The following is an 18,936-nucleotide window of genomic DNA, read 5'->3' as shown; positions in this document are numbered from 1 at the left end:
GTGTCCCCTGCATTTGCAGGTGGATTCTTAACCACTGCGCCACCAGGGAAGCCCCTCCCTTAATGTTTTAAATCTCAGTTTTTGCCATTTTGCAGATGGCATCAATAAATAACATTCACTTCAAAAGGTGGTTTTATATGAATACAAGATAAACAACAAGATTGTTATTCCGAAAATGGAGAGAAGCTGGGGAGGGGGCTTGTTTCATGGGCAGCATTACAAAGAAACAGAGGAAATTCCCTTGCACCTCGTAAGAAACCACAGAAACATATGCACCAAAACACATGTATACAAAAAAAAAAAAAAAATGCTCACCTCCACGCCCAAACAAAATTAGAAACGTCCCTTCCCAGACACACAACCAAAAACAAACACTCACCAAAATGCTCTCATTGGTTCATGCAAATGCAGACACTTGCTGGCAGAAATGTGCACCCAAAAAGCCACACAGAGAGACGACAAAAACACACAGGCTGCAGCTGCTGTACTTTGTTTATTGTTGCTGTCACCCTGGGGAGCTCCGGTTTCTTCTTTCTTTTTGAGGGGTACCTTCATGATTCTGCCTCTCTCTATTCTCTGCCTCTTGTTCCCCATCTTGTTTTTTTTTCTGGGGCTGGGGCTGCTTCGTTGGTGGCCCTTCAGAACCTCAGTCAGGTGGGCTAAGTCCTGGGGGCGGGCGCAAGCAGGCCTGGATCCCGCCCCAGGGGCTGGTTCCTCGCAGTTCTGTCTCCGTCGCTGTGGGGTGTCCGTGCTCTGACTTCATCTGGGGGAAGGAAAGCAGGTGGTGAAAGCACAGAGGCCTGGGTTCTAATTCTGCCTCTCCTGCTCACTTGCTCCGTGACTCCAGAGAAGGACCCTACCCTCTCTGGGCCTCAGTTTCCCTCTTTGTAAACCAAATTTTGCTCCAGTTGGAAAGGGTCTGTTTCTCCCTTTGCTCTGGTCACTAGGAAACTCAAAAGTCTCTCTCATTTTATTCTATGTTGAGACCACAATTCTTGGATCCCTCCTCCCACCCAACCTCGCCCATTCAGGCCTGTCCTTTCCAGGCAGAGAGACCTCTACTGGTGCTGCGGACGGGGCCCCCTGACGCCTTACCTCGAGTTCTGTCTCAGGGCCGTGCCCCTCGCTTTTTCCGCTCCGTGTTCTGGAGCTTGGTCACCAGCTTCCTCTCGTGCCCACCAGGGCTGTGACGGTTGGTATTGGCGGCGGCTTCTCTCTTGGTGCGACCTTTCCGGCCTCCCACTCCTGGGAACCGAGGTGAGAGGCGGTGGTGAGGTGGGCAGAGGGGTGAGCCGCAGGGGGTCCAGAGGGCAGGGGTGGAAAGAGCTCGGGTTAAAGTCGGGAGGCTGGGGGGCATCACCATGTAGCTTTAGGGCAGTCGTTGTCCCTGTTTCCCCATCTGTGGAATGATGTTGCTCTAATATTCTAGGAGTGCGTGTGTTCCCAGGGCTTAGTAGGACAGAGCTCACTGGATGAGGGGTAAGAAGGGGGTGACTTGAGGGGTCAAGGGAACATGCTGGAGAAGGGTGATGTATGGGCAGGAGCCCAAGGAGGGATCCTAGTTTGGGAAGGGGGGTGGTCAGGCTGTTTGTGAGGGTGGGCATTGGAGACAGAAGGACAAGGAAGGTGGCAGGACCAGGCCTTACCCAGGTAAGAATGAGCCAGGCTGTAGAGGTCATACTCATCCAGGTTGGGGTCTTCATCCTCTGGGCCTGGGGGCTGCCTGGACGGGCTGGCTGCTCTCGGGATGGTGGCCATGATGTCTGTCTGTCTGTCTGTCTGTCTGTCTGTCTGTCTCTCTCTCTCTCTCTCTCTCTCTCTCTCTCTCTCTCTCTCTCTCTCTCTCTCTCGTCTTCTAAAGCTTTGTTTGTGTCTGCTTTGCTGACACCTCCCAATTCACTGGCCCCAACTTACAAGGCCACAGTCTCCTCCTCAGCCCACAGTCTGGCTCCAACCCCTCAGGCCCTGTCTGATGCAATCTGGCCTTTTCCCAGAACCCAGCCCAGTAAACATCTGTCAGAGAGGGGAAAGAGTCGGTCCTGTGAGTCCCAGCTCCCCTCGCCCCCTCCCTCTCACTGGGGCTCGCCCAGCTGGGTATTTTTCCACTGAGGAGATCCCCGCCCCTCGGGGGTGGGGGGAGGTAAGAGGCAGGGTCTGGGCATAAACAGCCCTTGGGATAGAGGGCCGCAGGGAACTGAGGGCCTCACCTGGCTGACTCCTTCCTATCCATCTCCCGCCCTCTGCCACATGCCCCTCCTGGGCTGGGGGTCATGGCTGCACAGCTGACCCTCACCCCCACCCACTTCTGGCTCAGACTCAGGACCATGGTGGCAGAACATGGAGTGAAGAATGAGCTGGGACAGGGTACAACACACTCTGTGTTGTGTCATTGGTTCTCACCCCGATCACACCCAACCCAACTTTTTTATAAGAAACACCTTGGAAACCCCCCTTAACATCCTGAAATGGGGGTCCCTAGGTAATCTCCCACTCCTGAGAGGGAGGCTAGCAGAGTGGTTAAGCTGATTCTGGAGCCAGATGCCCTGTATTCAAACCCTTGATCCATTACATGCTGTGTGACCCTGGACAAGTCACTTTACCTCTCTGTGCCTCAGTTTTCTCCTCTATAAACTGCGGATGATAATAATTGTATCTACCTCATAGATTTGGGGAGAGGATCTAATGAGATAATCCATGGCATGGCACCTGCAACAGTGCCTGCTACAGTGTAAGCTGCACTGTATGAGTTGAGCACATGGTTTCCAAACAATTCAATATAATGCCCTCCCTGTAATGTAAAGGAGACGTAGAGGAAATTAATTTAAAATAAAATAATATGTATTTCAAACCATAGATATACTGAGGTAGAAGACATTGTGAAGTAAACAGATGTTTGTGCTAATTTAATATGAATTAAAAGAAGGGGTTTGGATAAGAAACATGGAAAAGTGGAATTTTCCTCTTTTGCCTGAAGGATCTGACTGTGTGGGTCACGTTGACCCAGAGAGGCCACACCCTGGGCTGCCCACTCATGCTTCAGCTGAGGCTTCAGCACCAGGGGCAGGGAAGGAAGCAGGCACAACATTCCACTTTTTTTTTCTTTTTAACTCTGTGGTTTCCAGTGCAAGAGGATCTTCTCAGCCCAGGGCAGGTGTTAATTCCCTGCTCACATTCCCACTTTGCTGTGAGCCCACTGAAACACTGTTTCATCTCCATGTTACCTAAACTCCATTCTTGCCCGAATAATAACCCAGTAACAACCCGGTCTCATCCTCTGCAGAACAAGAAGCATCACTTCGGCTTGCTCTTCTCGCTGGCCTGAGCCAGAATTAAATTCAGCTTCTGGTTTCCAGATTTGGGTGATTTGTGAGTTCTTTAACACCCAGGAAATGAAAGTGAATAAAAACAGAATGGGGATAATAATAACAGGCCAGATGATAAGAGAAAGAGGAAAATAACCATAACTTAAACAAAAGTAACAAACACACTGGAACTTCCCTGGTGGTCCGGTGAGTAAGACTCCGGGATCTCAATGCCGGGGCCCTGGGTTTGCGATCCCTGGTCAGGGAACTAGATCCCGCATACCGAAACTAAGAGTCTGCATGCTGCAACTAAGACCCGGTGCAGCCAGAAAGAAAAACAAAAATCAACCCCCAAAATATAAACAGACCAGGCAATTTAAGGTGGAGAAATTAGGAAATACGGAGTTCTTGCAAAGTAGTGGGCTTTACCACTAAATGTAGTAGCAAAATCATTCCCTCTAGCATGACATGAGATGGGGTGGGGTCGGGTCACTGAAATAATTTTTTTTTTTTAATAGTTTCGTGAATGTCTAGCAGGACAGTCAGACGTCGTACAGGATGTGGGACAATTCTGTGTACGACCGACTGTCCTGCTCCGACCTGAGATCATTGTGACTACGGAGAACACGCCCACAAATTCCCGAGCTACCTCTAGGGGACGGTCTTTCACTCATTCACTTCTGCCACCAGGACTCCGGGTTACCAGCTGCGAGATCCTGAGCCCACTTCTTTTTTTTTTTTTTTTTTTTTTTTTGCGGTACGCGGGCCTCTCACTGTTGTGGCCTCTCCCGTTGCGGAGCACAGGCTCCGGATGCGCAGGCCCAGCGGCCATGGCTCACGGGCCCAGCCACTCCACGGCATGTGGGATCTTCCCGGACCGGGGCACGAAACCGCGTTCCCTGCATCGGCAGGCGGACTCTCAACCACTGCGCCACCAGGGAAGCCCCTGAGCCCACTTCTGAGCTTCAGTCTGCTCATCTGTAAAGGGAGAACGGCAACAGCCCCTGCTATGTGAAAGGGCATCCTCCAGACCCGGCCCACAGTATACTGCTATTTCTCCCAGTCTTCAAAGAAAGAAAACCGAGGCTCAGAGAGTGACTTGCTCAAGGTCACATGGCTGGTGAGTGGTGAAGGATTCCTCCCCCGGTCTACCTGACCCTAGTTCCGGGGCTCGTTCTAAGTCAGCACAGCTGACCAAACACCGGCAAAAGTTTGACAGCTGTGTGTATGGGGGCATCTGTCAGGGTTTCCTCCTTCCTCCCTTCCTCCCAGACAGTCAGTGCTTGCTTGGGACCAAGCCAGGTATTGAAGATGCACCGAACTACACACTGCGCCCTCTGGAAGCTCTGGGGGAGGTGGGTCTTCAGCAAGATTAGTGCACATTCCTACCCAGAATACCATGCGTCCCCTCAGTACATTACCCTTTCATTTTACTTTCTCCAGGGCATTCAGTTATTACTAATCAAAAATCTCTTTTTTATTTGTTTACTTCTCCATGATTTGTCCCCACTAGAATACAATCACTGGTTTAGTTTAGTTAGCAGTTAAAGGAGTAGGCTCTGAGACTTCCCTGGTGGTCCAATGGCTAAGATTCCACACTCCCAGTGCGGGAGGCCGGGGTTCAATCCCTGGCCGGGGAACTAAGATCCCACAAATGGCAACTAGAGAGCCCGTGCGCCACAACAAAGACCCAGCGCAGCTAAAATAAATAAATAAATAAAATAAAATAATGAAAAAATAAAGGAGTAGGCTCTGAAGCGGGGCTGCCTGGGTCCAAACTTTGGTTCTACCAATTGTATGCCCTTAGACAAGTTATTTAGCCTCTCTGTGCCTCGGTTTCCTCATTTGTAAAATGAGATTAATAATTGTACCTACCTAGGAGGATTGCTGTGAGGATTAAGGGACCAATTTTTATAAAGGCTTAGCACGGTACCTCGATCACAGTAAGCGTTAAATAATGTTAGCTATCATTATCATTATTCATGACAGCAGGGATCTTGTCTACCTTATCCCTGATGCCTGGCGCAGAGTCAGCACTCAATAAATGACTAGTTGAATACATAGAGCTATGCTGAGATCAATATTGGTTTTTCAGCTTCCAGATGCTCCGTTCTGAAGAAACAGAGAGGCCCAATCCTAGTCCCACAGAGGACTGTGAAGACACGCGACTGTCCTTCATGGAGCCAGGAAAGAAGGTCACTCTGGCCTTAATCGTGCACATGCTGGAAGAATGAAGTCTAGACCCTGGGGGGAGGGGCAGGCAGGGGAGGGTGCCCAAGAGAGAAGGGACTTTGGCGAACCCATCAGCTGGACCTATAGGACCCAAAAGATGACTCAGTGGGAAAAGTCAGGAGGTGTGTTTTCCATCCCCTTGCCTCCAGGTGTGGTTAGGCCATTAACCATAGGCCAGCCACAAGGAAGTTTATTTTCTTTCTGCTTATGACTATACCTTCGTGACATTCCAGGAGATTGCCAAGCATGCCTATTACAACCCAGTATGATCAGCCTGGAGTAAACACAAGGGGCTGGGGGAGCTCTCCAGAGGTCACCTAACCCAGCAGGGCATGGGGTGGGGCAGGTGGAGGGGGTTGTGAGAGGATCAGGGCAGACTTCCTGGAGGCAGTGAAGCTTGAACAAGAACCACTGTGAGAAAGACAGCAAGGCATGCCCCACTCCAGGAGTTAAACCATCCAAGTCGGGAAATCCTGGATAGCCTGAGGGATGTGCAGAAGTCTTCGGCTCGAAGGATCAGGAGCGTCCGTTGAAGGCAGGATATGTCATCAAGGTGAGTTGGTGACATCACTGTATACCAAGGGGACTCAAGAAGCTTCAATGAGGTGAAACAAGATACGTCTGTATGACCTTATAGTCCCAAGTCCAGGGAAACCCTCAAGCTTGGCTGCTGTGCTTGGAATTATTCTTGACTGTGTGATAACTTCACCTTGAGTATAAATGGATGCAATATTGATAAAAATGTTAAACGCACATACCCCCTGAGAAGTCTCCTATAGAAATGCTCCCAGGTCTTCCCTGGTGGCGCAGTGGTTAAGAAAGAATCCACCTGCCAACACAGGGGACATGGGTTCGAGCCCTGGTCCGGGAAGATCCCACATGCTGCGCAGCAACTAAGCCCGCGAGCCACAACTACTGAGCCCACGTTCTGCAGCTACTGAAGCCCGTGCTCCTAGAGCCCGTGCTCCACAACAAGAGAAGCTACTGCAACGAGAAGCCCGCGCACCGCAACAAAGAGTAGCCCCCGCTCGCCACAGCCAGAGAAAGCCCGCGAGCAGCAACAAAGACCCAACGCAGCCAAAATAAATAAATAAATTTATTAAAAAAAAAATGCTCCCAGCCTTGTTTGTAGAGTGAAAAACAGGAAACAACTTAAGTGTCCATTAAAAAAAATAAGCTATATCTCTAGCCCTGATGAGAAAGTTGTCCATAAATCACTGTTAAGTGAAAAAAGTAGTCTACAGAACATCATGTATACTATAATCCAAAATTTTGCATTGCATTTATTGAAATAATAGAGATGGGAGCAGCCTGACACTCTAGTGCAGTCAATAAAGAGGTCATTGTCTGTGAACTGACCTAAATCATATACTTCTTTTTTTTTTTAATTTATTTTTGGCTGCGTTGGGTCTTTGTTGCTGCGTGCGGGCTTTCTCTAGTTGTGGTGAGTGGGGGCTCTTCTTCGTTGTGGTGCACGGGCTTCTCATTGCGGTGGCTTCTCATTGCGGTGCACGGGCTTCTCATTGCGGTGGCTTCTCTTGCTGTGGAGCACGGGCTCTAGGCGCACAGGCTTCAGTAGTTGCAGCAGGTGGGCACAGGCTTCAGTAGTTGCAGCAGGTGGCTTCTCTTGCTGTGGAGCACGGGCTCTAGGCGCACAGGCTTCAGTAGTTGCAGTGCGTGGGCTCTAGGACGCACACGCTCAGTAGTTGTGGTGCACGAGCTTCGTTGCTCCGCGGCATGTGGGATCTTCCCGGACCAGGGCTCGAACCCGTGTCCCCTGCATTGGCAGGTGGATTCTTAACCACTGCACCACGAGGGAATTCCGAAAGGAAATTTTTAAGTGTCAGTTTATTTCATCCCTTTCCTCCATTGGGTTCCATGCATACTATGCCACCTTCTGGTCATGATATGTTTTTTTTGTCCGTGTCAAGGAAAACCACCATTAAATGCGAATACAGTAGTTACGATATCTCCCACCTGCCTGCCACATGAGGTCAGGTTGAAGAGAGCTTTTTGTTTTGCTTAAGTGGGTGATGGGTGAGCATGGACAGGGACAATCTGAGAGATTGGAGGCTGGCTTTACATACAAGGTCCCTGAAGCAACCATGTAAAAAGCCAATCCTGAAGGGGGAGAAACCAAAGAGCAGAGAAGGATGTGAGCATGGCCCTCAGCAGTGGAACTCTGTGTCAAGGGAGGAATTTGTAAAGGGATTGTTAGGAAAGTATGGTATGTAACTCTCTCCACATGCCCTCAAGAGACCGTCAGTGAAGGTTGCTGTGACTTTTCAAGGCTCGTTGGAAAAGCATTTCAGATGTGTTGCTCTGAAGTGATGAGACTTAACGGATAGATGAAGAAGGCCCAGATTTCTTTGCCATGCTGTAGCTTTCTCACAGGACGGAACTATGCTGCCCAGACAAAGGGAGTGTTCTGGTCAGTTCCACAGTTCTAACTTTCTCCTATATGACAGTACTTGATACATAGTAAGTGCCCAACAGATGTGAACTGCAGACACTTAGTGATGGATTGAATATGGGCTGGGAAGGAAAATGTGATATCAAGGGTAACTCCCAGCTGCCGGCTTGGGCCATTGCTGCCAAGTGGAAGGTAAGAAAATGAAAACTGAGGACAGATGATTCTTTTGAGAAATCTGGATGTGGAGGGGAAGACAGAGCTACCTCTTACAATATGGGCAACACTCTAAAACACTTTTAAAAATTAATCAAGTGATACATGTTTATTGTAGGAAACATAAGAAATTAAAGTCAAACAAACAAAAAGTTGTGAGTGCCAAATCTCCCCTGAGGAGAATCTGAAGTTGGTATTTGACATTCAGGAGAAATAGCTTCTGAGACTCCTACAAACACGAAAATGTGAAATCCTTGCTAGCATAAGCCTCATAAAATGCAGGATATAAAGCTGAGACTGGGTAGATGGTCATGCCATTTATTGAGAGACCACAGAAAGAAAAGCAACCTTGCAGGAAGAAAATGGTGCATTAAGTTTTGGGCTGAAACAGTTTGTGTTGATGTCTGAGATTCTTCTAATGAATAAAACAATATTGAAGGCCTATTATATACCAGGCACTATGCTAGGTAGCTGGAATACATAGGTGACTAAAAGAGATGATCCTGACTTTATTGAGCTGGCAAGTGTATCAAATAATCGAAAAAATATATAATTATAAACTTTGGTAGGGGTTATGTAAGAAATTACAAGATGCTAGGATGTAGACCATTGTAGTTAAATACTTGCTCACCCAACTGTAGTACATTCCTGGGAAGATTCCCTAAAAGCATGATTTCTGGGTCTACAGATCTGCTTGTTTCTATTTGTTTTTAAAGAATTTAAAAATAAACTTTATTTTTTGGAGCAGTTTTAGGTTTCCAGCAAAACTGAGGCAGAAAGTACAGAGAATTCTCATATGCCCACTGCTCCCACTTCAATCAACAATCTGCTCGTTTAAAAAAAGTATTATTGTTTTATAGAGGCATTTATTGGGGAATGGGAGAGGATACTGAAAACACACAAGGACCCTGGTTTGGTAAAATAAGGTTCAGTTGAGTCGGGAACAGTGTGTAAACTGAAAACTACATTTCCCAAGGGGCAGCGCGGCATGTCACAGAGGAAGAAGGTGCATGCGTAGAGAGGTCCTCCGCGCTGCGACCAAGCTCATAAAAGGCAAAAAAGCGTGTGTGGTTTTCGCCCTGCGGCGAATCTTCGAACGCAAGCGCGTTGTTATCCGCAGACTTTGAAAAGCATTCGAGGGACCGCGCGCCTGCTCCCGCTGTCGCAGTTTCCAGCGCGACGTGCTGTTCCACCCGTGGCTCGGTAGGTGGCTATGGGTCGCGGTCTGGGACACCCCCCGGCCTTCGCCCACCCCGCCCGGAGAATGGCGGGAGCGGAGGGCTGAGGATCCCCATTCCCGGGCCTTGCTGAGGCGGCTCTTGAGGGGCGCACGGTGCGCACGCGCCCTGGGCGGGGAGAGGCGGGGCGCGGGGAGGGAGGGAGGGGTGGCGCAGACCTTCTGTAAGGTCTGCGCTTGCGCCCGCCCGCCCTGCGAAGGTGGGAAGCAGCCGCACGTGGAGCTTGGCTTGGTGGCTGGGAGAGGTGGGGTACCCAGCCCAGGTGCGAGAAGACGAGGGCAGAGGATGGGCCCCGAACCTTGGCAGCTCTGTTATTTGCTCAAGATGTGCCCATCTTAACCAAACAACCTCATTCTTCCTTCACATTCCTCCCGGTGGCTCATCTCTCTGCCCCTGTTTGCAGCCAAAATTTCAACCTGTATTCACCAGCACCTTTTCTCCTCCAAACCCACTCCATTCAGGCCTGGCCCCCACCCCTCCTCTGAAATAGCGCCTTGTCAAAGCCACCGATCATCTCTAGGTCGCCAAATTCAGTGTTAAGTTAGTTCTGAGACCCCTAGCAGTATTTAATGCAGTTAGTCACTGTCTTTAATGGAAACGCGTTTTTTGTTTGCCTTGTGGAACATTCTCGTCTTTAGCTTCAGCTCTCTCTGACTTCTTTGCTGATTCTTGCTCTTCCTTACTTTTAATGGTTGTACTGCCCCAAAGCGTCATCCTAGATCTCTGTTCAGTGTTCACTTCCTGGGCTTTAAATATAAATACCGTCTACTGTGCTTAACTCTCAAATTTCTGCCTTCAAGTCATTGCTCTTCCTGAAATTTTGAGTTTTACCTTTCGCCTTGCTCAGTTTTGTCTTTCTTCCAGTTGCTTAGGCCAAGCACCTTGAGTTACTGTAGGTGTCTTTTGCTTCCTCTCTCTCCTCCTCCATCAGTCAGCACGTATTTATCCTTGAGGCTTTGAAGTTTCACTCCTGGGTGTCCAATTGTAGGTATGTTTGGTATTTGGTCAGTCCTTTCTGCCTGAGAATTTCTGTTTTCATTTTTGGTGTTCTCTGTCATTTATTCAGATTTAGCCATTTCTGTATTCTGATCCATCCCTTTTAGAGTGTTTATTTTACCTACAATTAAGTATACCAAACTGTTTAATATCTGTGTTCCTTTCTGGACTGTAAGTTTCCTAAGATCAAGGCAGGGACTGTTTGTCTCATTCACTGCTGTATACCCCTCATGCCTGGCACAGAGTAGGTGCTTGATAAATGTTAATGAATGAATGAATGAATGAATGAATTTACAAAGGGAAAGTACCTTTTCTCCATAGGTGGTAAGTAGACAATCCCTCTTAAGAGGATATTGGTTCCAACTAATTTGTTTTCTGCGGTCCCGGAGGAGAAGGTATTGAACAGCCCAGGTTCAGAATTGTTGCAGTGTTTCTAAGAGGTTTCCAGGATTCAGTTCAGTTCTGCAGTCTATTTTGAGGACTTGGTAGGTGCCAGGCCCTGTGCTAGTTGCTGGGAATATAAAGATAAATAAAACTGCATCCCTCTCTTCTCAGAGGTGTGGCAGGAGAGACAAGTGAAACAATTAGTCTCCGGGTGTATGTGTGACAGGTGCCAGAACGGAAGTTGGTGTACCGTGTTTTGGAAGTTTCTGGAAGTTTTGGTTGCCCTTGGCATCAGGGCAGATGAGAGGGGCCTGGGACAGCCAGATCTCCCTGCCAGTTGCTTCTGGCTATAAGCAGCTTTGTCCTTCTATCCTAGTATGCCATACAAATATTGTGTTCTCTGAGTGCCATGGTGTGAAAAAGGTTGGCAAGTACTTCTGTAAAAGTGTTAATTTTGCTGCCATTTGATTTGGACCCTGAAAAACGAGTAAATTTGAGAGCTCCAGAGGGGAAGAGGGGGAAGGATCAAAGGCATTTCAGGCAGGCATAACAGAAGCATAAAAGTCTGTGCTTGTTTGAGGCTGGGGCCCTGGGATTTTTCGGCGTGGATATTGTAGGTCAGTTGAGAGATGCCCTCCAGGATCTGAAGCAGTGCCTTGGAAGTGTTTGGTAAACCGGAGTGTCCATCTTATAAATACCTGGCCCACCACGAGGCACCCTTTTCTCAGTGGGCAGGTCCAATTAGAGTCCATAGTTTTAGAGACCAATTTTCTGGAGCTAGAAGCAGGGATGTTAAGTCAAAGTCCTTTTTTTCTGATTTCTAAATTTATATACAAAGATTCTTACAAAGGTTTTAAAAATGAATCTCACTAGGAATTTTGATGAGTCATCTGTCTTGGAAAAAATACCCAGTTTATGTCACTTCAGGATTTGTGGTCACTGTATCTGTGGAGAGGAAGGTAGAATGGTGAACACTGAACCAGTGGGGGTTGGATGTTGATACTAAGTTGTTTGAGCCCTTCAGGCTTAGGTTGCAGAGTCAGACAAATCTGAATTTGAATCCCACCTCTTCCACTTATTATTTGTGTTTTCTTGGTAAAGTCATTTATTTCTCCAAGACTCAAGTTTCCTCAGTACTATGAACAGTACTTTGCAGGATTGTTAAATACGATAATCTACGCAAGAGCGCTTAGCACATGGTAGGTAATCAGGAATAGCTGTCATTGTTACCTTTATTTTCCTACCTCTTTTTTTTTCAGATGGCACAATGAATCACTGTCTTACTGGTGATACTTTCAGTGTAATCATAATAACCTAACAGTTGATTGGCAGTTTACAGTAGACAAATTGCTTCTACTTCCATGATCTCTTTTGCTATTGAATATGCTGAAGTTGGACAAAACTTAGAATTGGGAGGAAGAGCATAGATTTTATAGTTTGCAGACTTGCAATCCCAGCTCAACTACCTGTATCTCCTGAGTTACCAGCATAACTTAACCTGTCTGAACTTCAGTTTCCCCAGCTGTAAAGAAGGTGGGCTTGTAGCATTGATGTAGGTTTAAAGGAGAAGTACAGAAGCATGGTAGGTACTGGGCGGGGGTGGGGGTGGGGTAAGTGGAAATCATCGTCTTAATTTTTTTAAAAAAACTAATTGATTAATGTAGCTTCTTACTGATGGTGGCTAAATTGAGGGTATGGGATCTGAGTGTAAAGTCTTAGATGCTTTGCTTCCCTTTGACTCATAACAAAGCTTTTATTGTCTTGAGTCCTGTGGGATTCTTTTTAGAGTGGTTTAAGTATAGGATGTTTGCATTTGTTTGGATGAGGCCTTGGCTGCTAGTAGAGGGTCAGAGAACAGTTTTAAGCTGGGTGTTTAGCAGCTGATATGTGCTTTCCACCTGAAGCCTTTGTCCCCAAGAATTACCTCTTTTTAGTCAAACTTCCCAGTTGCAGGTAACAAAAAGGTAACCCAAACTAGTCTAAGCAGAAAAGGAGTATCTGTTGACTGTATCTGGAGTCCTGGGTGCATCAGCTTCAGGCATGGCTGTATCCAGAAGCCTAAATTATGTCACCGGTATTTTCTGTGTCTTCTCAGCTCTGCTTTTGTCCATGTTGATTTCTCCCTCAGGCAGGTGAAAGCCTCCATCGTTCCAGGCTTCCATGCTACTCTTTTTTTAAAACATCTTTATTGGAGTATAATTACTTTTTTTTTTAAACATCTTTATTGGAGTATGATTGCTTTACAATGGTGTGTTAGTTTCTGCTGTATAACAAAGTGAATCAGCTATATGTGTACATATATCCCCATATCTCCTTCCTCTTGTGGCTCCCTCCCACCCTCCCTATCCCACCCCTCTAGGCGGTCACAAAGAACCGAGCTGATCTACCTGTGCTATGCGGCTGCTTCCCACTAGCTAGCTACCTATTTTACATTTGGTAGTGTATATATATCCATGCCACTCTCTCACTTCGTCCCAGCTTCCCCTTCCCCCTCCGCATGTCCTCAAGTCCATTCTCTACGTCTGCGTCTTTATTCCTGTCCTGCCCCTATGTTCTTCAGAACCATTTTTTTTTTTTTAGATTCCATATATATGTATTAGCATACGGTGTTTGTTTTTCTCTTTCTGATTTCACTCTGTATGACAGGCTCTAGGTCCATCCACCCCACTACAAATAACTCAATTTCGTTTCTTTTTATGGCTGGGTAATATTCCATTGTATATTTGTGCCATATCTTCTTTATCCATTCATCTGTTGATGGACACTTAGGTTGCTTCCATGTCCTGGCTATTGTAAATAGAGCTGCAATGAACATTGTGGTACATGACTCTTTTTGAATTATGGTTTTTCTCAGGGTGTATGCCCAGTAGTGGAATTGCTGGGTCATATTCCATGCTACCCTTTTTTTTTTTCGGTACGCGGGCCTCTCACTGTTGTGGCCTCTCCTGTTGCGGAGCACAGGCTCCGGACGTGCAGGCTCAGCGGCCATGGCTCACGGGCCCAGCCGCTCCGTGACATGTGGGATCTTCCCGGACCGGGGCACGAACCCGTGTCCCCTGCATCGGCAGGCAGACTCTCAACCACCGCACCACCAGGGAAGCCCTCCATGCTACTCTTAACCAACAGAAAGATGTTATCTTTTTGCAGATAGCTCTAGCAAAAGATCTGAAATTGATTTTGTCCAGATTTGGGTCACATATCTCTTCCTGAACCAGTCATGGTGGTCAGGGAGAATATAATATTTTCATGGGCCCAGGTGGTATACCCAGCCTTGGAGCCAAGGTGAGGGGTGGTTTCCCAAAGGGAAATTAAGAGTGCTATTACCAGACCTAAATATTTACTTAAGAAAAATGAATATGTGTGTTTAAAAAGAATCACATATGACTGCTCGTAGCAGTTTTATTCATAATGACCCAAAGTGGAAATAGATGCTATTCAGAGAGAACAGGTTAAACAAACCAGTTTGTTCATATAATAGGTGCAACTCAGCAATAGAAAGAAGCAAACTCCTGATACACACAGCAACACAGGTGAATCTCAAAACACATTAAGGGGAAGAATCCAGACACTAAAGAATATGGATGGCATGATTATGTTTCTGTGAAATTCTGGAATAGGCATAACTAGTCTGTAGTGGAAAATATCAGAACAGTGGTTCCCCTTGTGGGTAGAAATAGAAAGTGTGGCCATCTAAGTGGAAAAAAGAGGGTTCTAGGACGCAGAAGGTTTAGGGTACTGGGCCTTGCTTCAAAATTCATAAGAATTCTGAAACTTACAGGAATTGCGTAACCTCTTCTTGGTTAGAGACTAATGCTGAGATCAACTGGGACCCTTGGACTCAGATAATGGGCAGCTTGGGCTGAACATTCAGTTTCCTCCCAGCTGGGAGCTGCCTGAACTTTCAGTTAGATGTGGTCCTGAGTCTGCATTCTGGCTTTGCACCACCAGGCTTAGTGTCCTCAGAGTGGAGAACCACAGAAGCCTTTGCCTCTACTGAGAATGTGTTTTCTGGGGAAATTCAAGTTCACAGCTGACTGGATCCAGAGATAGCAGTAATTTATTGGAACATCATAAAATGAGTTGGTTTTCCCAGGCAGGGCGCACCCAGTAGGCGGAGCTTAAGCAGGAGGGGGCCCTTAAATGGCGGGGGCAGTGATTGCTTCCCCAGGCTTGGGACGCATCGGCGTTTTCTGTTCCTTGTGCCTTTGACTGCTTTGCTCAACTTAACACAGTCCCTGTCTTTTTTCCTGGCAGTCCCCTGACCCACATCTACGGATGAGGAGGAGGCAGCTCATGTCTGCTAATGCACGCTCTGTGCCAGGCACTGTCTATCACCTTACTTGTGTGGTTCGTCCTCAAGTGGGTGCTCTGGTTTTTATAGAGACTCGGAAAGGTTAGAGAACTTTCTCAGGGTGAGAACTCTATAGCTCTTCTGTCCCCATTCCTCTCCTTGGAACACTCCTAAAATATGCCTGTCAGTTCATTACCCTGATGGCTGTATTGCAGGCAATCACGAGGGGAAACAACCGACACACCTACAACCATTCTGTACCTAGGCAGCCATTCCGTTTTTCACTTTCAGTGCAGTATTCAATAAGTGACATGAGCGGACTTCCCCGGCGGTCCAGTAGTTAAGAGTCCATGCTTCCAATGCAGGGGATGTGGGTTCAATCCCTGGTTGGAGAACTAAGATCCCACATGCCGTGCAGTGTGGCAAAAAAAAAAAAAAATTAAATTAAATTAAAAAAAATTTTTTAAATAAATAAATTACATGAGATAGTCACTTTATTGTAAATAGACTTTGGGTTAGACGGTTTTGCCCAACTGTAGGCTAATACTGTAAGTGTTCTGAGCACGTCTAAGGTAGACGAAGCTAAGTTATGACGTTCAGTAGGTTAGGTGTATCAAGTACATTCTCAACTTATGATATTTTCAACTTATAGTGGGTTGATCGGAACATAACTCCATGGTGAGTCAAGGATGATCTGTATATTATATATACAGAAGGTATCATACAAAATGAAAATCATTGTAGGTTGCTGGGATTTGCTTTAAGATATTCTTTGATGTTGTTGACTTTTTTTTTTTTTTTCATCTAAATTAGGAAAAAATGGAAATAGCGTTGTGACCAGAGTACTTTGGAGAGCCAGGGGAGTTTCTGACTGCCTCGCTGGTTAAGGAGTACCCCAGAGAAGAGAGGGCACTGGAGTAGGAAGAACTCGCTGCCTTTTGTCAGTCAAGTCCCAGGGGAGGGGCCTCAAGGTAGTGGAAGCAGCCTGATGGTCCTTTCAGAGAGCTCAATACCGACTGCTTCCAGAGAGAGCTGTAGTTCATTGTATGATAAGATCATAAAATGAGGTTCTCCTAGGCAGGGAGAACTTGCCACTTACCCAGTGGGCAAAGTGAGCCTCCAGAATCCTGGCACTCATCTCATTACTTCAGAATTATTGGGTTGGCCACAAAGTTCGTTAGGGTTTTTCCATAAGATCTTTTTGGCCAACCCAGTACTTCACACTGAACAGAAATCAGGTGAGAAGAGAGCATTTTAAAAGTCACAAGTCAGTGTTTTTATGTGAAGGCATCCTGACAGGTCTCTTGTCAAAAACAGGGCCCTCCTTACCCACCTCTGCCTTCTGATTGCAGGATTAGGCCCTGCCTGGCTTGGTATTTGACCTACTCCTTCCCCTACAGACCAAGTGGGTCAACTGTTTCACTTTGGTTGGCTGAAAGTTTCAACATCAATTTCATTGTCTGTCTCTGCATCTACTAATTGCAAAAGGTTTTATGAGATAACATACTTTTTCTTCTTGTATATACATGGGATCTCTGGAGAAATACCCAAAAAACAACAGGGGTTGCCTCAAGGGGTGGGAGATTTCATTGTGTTTCTTTTAATCGTTTGAATTTTTTTTACTGTGTGCATATATTATCTAGTAGTTAAAGGTTTTCTTTTACTTTTTTTCCCCCTTAGGCGGAACAGACTTTGTGTGTAACCACAGTGAGACAAAGAGACAGATGATATTGCAGTAATGTGATGAGAGCCTAAACTAAGGCAGTGACAGGTGTGATGGAAGAGAAGGGTCTGGATTTAAGAGAAATTTCTGAGGCAAAATCAATAGAATTTGAATGGGGATTGATCAAGGGCATGGGGTTTGGAGATGAGCAAGGAGAAGACCCCAGGATTTCCAGCTTGGGAAGCTGGCTGGACAGTGATGGGCACCACTCACCCACGTCTGGAAGGCAGAGCCGTGCAGGGCAGGAAGTGTGAGGTGTCTGAGGGGCATCATGGTTGGGACGTTCAGGTGGCAGCTGCAGGTCTGAGCTGGGAGCCTTGGAGAGAAGTCAGGGCTGATGATACTGATGTGGAAGTTTCAGAATAAGGGTGCTTGAAGCCGGTGACAGTGCTCAGGGAGTGCTTAGAGAATGAGAAGAGGATCCAGGGTGACCGTCTACTGAGGTGGAGGAGGAGGGCAACAGAAAAATAGGGGAGACTGGAGGCCTGGAAACCCAGAGAACAGAGCTTTGAGGAGCAGCTTGTGGTCAGGTATTCAGTGCGGCAGAAAGTTCCAGGAGGTGGCAGGAGATCATAGGCACTGAGGGAGCACCGGACTGCAATGGTTAAAGATTAAATGGGAGTAGAAGTGAGGATGGTGGGTACCGTGCCAGCCCTGTGCTAGGTACGGAGGATAAAGTGATCCCCGCTGTCAGAGACTGGACACGCTGGGGGAGGGGACACATACACACACACAGAGAATTGTAATACGATTTGTTGGGCACAGTGGTGGAGAGATGCACAGGGTACAGTGGGGACACAGAGAAAGGTAACTTCACCCAGCTGAGGAGACTGGGGGTTTCTGTGATTAGAGGAGGAGGTGACTTGGTAGTAATCCAGGTCTTAGAGAACAGTTAAATCAGGCAGAGGATTAGGGGTAATCTGCCTGCAGGAAGAACATCCCAGATAGAGGGAGCAGCACAAACATAGGGCACAGGCATAAGTTACGTGGCGCCCAGTCAAAAGCGGAACAGTTCAGTATTACTGGAATAGAAAATGTGAGGCAGACAGGGCCGAGCGATGTTCGAGTGGGGAAGACATGAGGATGGAAACCTCTTTGTGGAGACCTTGTGTCCTGTGTTAAGGGCTTGACTTCTCCTGGGGTGGGGGGAACGTGGGAGGGGATTGAAAGGTTTTGGTAGGGAAATGATATGGCCACACTTGTCTTTTAGATGGACAGTCCTGGAGCTCTGCAGAGGGTGGATTTGAGGGAGATGAGAAAGCAGGGAGGAAGCCCAGCTAGGAGGCTGCTGTGTAAGTTACAGCCTGAACCAATGAGTGAAGGACGAAAAAGGAGTGGATGGAGGCCTGAAATACTGGGGCAGTAAATCAGCCAGAGTGGCGATTGGTTGGACATGAGGATTGAGGGAGAAGGGGGAGTTGAAAATAACTCAGGTTCCAGCATAGGTGGCTGGATGGGTTAGGAGGAGTGTGCTCCCACCTAGGGGTTTGGGGGTGGGGTGAGGAGGGAGGGGGTGAGCTTGCTTTTGGACATACTGATTTTTTTTTTGAACAGTTTTACTGAGATATAATTCACCTACCATACAACTCACCCATTTAAAATGTATAATTTATTGGATGTTTTAAAGTATATTCAGAGTTGTGCAACCATTAATATCATCATCTAATTTTAGAATATTTTCTGGGTACATCGATTTAACAAAATTCTTTTTATTATGGAACATTTCTAACATACAGAAGTAGAATCACATAAGGAGTGTCTGAGCTGGGCACAGTGATTTGGGGTCTCCTCTGGTGGAGACGTCCAGCCAACACGAATCGTTACGGGAATTTCAAAATGGACCTAACTTCGGGGAGGGGGGTCAGGGCAGGAGAGAGGTAGTGTGTGAAGGAGTAAAACTATGAAGTTCCTGTCGATTTCCCAACACTACTTACCAGTGGGGTTATTGGTGGAAAGGGGTTGTTGATGACAGCAGAGATGACTGTTCTTCCCTGAGGAGCTTCCAGGCTGGTTGGGGAAGAAAAGATCTACCTACATCCACTGGCTGGAAAGCCAGTTTATAGCTCTAGGTAGGTTCCAGGAAAAGTCAAGAGAAAAGTTAGGCTTATCTAGGGATGGTCAGACAAGACCAGTTTTGATCTGGT

At 46.9% G+C, this 18,936-nt stretch overlaps 2 protein-coding genes across 4 annotated transcripts in view; one reads left to right on the top strand and one right to left on the bottom strand.

Moving 5' to 3' along the window:
* Positions 1–474: 474 nt before the first annotated feature.
* On the bottom strand, positions 475–2,186 carry NUPR1 (nuclear protein 1, transcriptional regulator). The gene is made up of 3 exons (XM_027126473.1): positions 1,647–2,186; positions 1,096–1,245; positions 475–763 (listed from the first exon to the last, which is right to left on the bottom strand). The coding sequence occupies exons 1-2, from the start codon at positions 1,756–1,758 to the stop codon at positions 1,109–1,111; spliced, it is 249 nt and encodes an 82-aa protein (XP_026982274.1). The 5' UTR covers positions 1,759–2,186; the 3' UTR covers positions 475–763; positions 1,096–1,108.
* A 3,211-nt stretch (positions 2,187–5,397) lies between these two features.
* SGF29 (SAGA complex associated factor 29) overlaps positions 5,398–18,936 on the top strand; it is a 31,622-nt gene continuing 18,083 nt past the window's right edge. Inside the window, exons 1-2 of one of the 3 annotated variants that reach the window (XM_027126467.1) lie at positions 5,398–6,087; positions 9,137–9,363. Coding sequence is in view for 1 of the 3 variants with exons in the window: in XM_027126465.1 (XP_026982266.1) it covers positions 18,003–18,084 (82 nt within the window). In the remaining 2 variants the exon portion in view is untranslated. Of the gene's footprint in view, positions 6,088–9,136; positions 9,364–16,036; positions 16,841–18,002; positions 18,155–18,936 lie in introns of those variants that run through there. The other 2 variants (XM_027126465.1, XM_027126466.1) reach the window with 2 other exon arrangements.

The sequence above is a fragment of the Aethalodelphis obliquidens genome, unplaced genomic scaffold, assembly GCF_003676395.1.
Source record: "Aethalodelphis obliquidens isolate GAN/ISIS:26980383/991018 unplaced genomic scaffold, ASM367639v1 scaffold30, whole genome shotgun sequence".
Classification (NCBI taxonomy): Eukaryota; Metazoa; Chordata; class Mammalia; order Artiodactyla; family Delphinidae; genus Aethalodelphis; species Aethalodelphis obliquidens.
Note: the sequence above shows the minus strand (reverse complement) of the source record. Positions and strands in the feature narration are given on the sequence as shown.

Bases quoted from the DNA above. Each gene is read 5' to 3' on its own strand.
- NUPR1 (XM_027126473.1), bottom strand. From the start codon at position 1,758: ATGGCCACCATCCCGAGAGCAGCCAGCCCGTCCAGGCAGCCCCCAGGC. The intron at 1,246-1,646 runs GTAAGGCCTGGT...CTCGGTTCCCAG, and splicing joins CCTGGCTCATTCTTACCTGG to GAGTGGGAGGCCGGAAAGGT.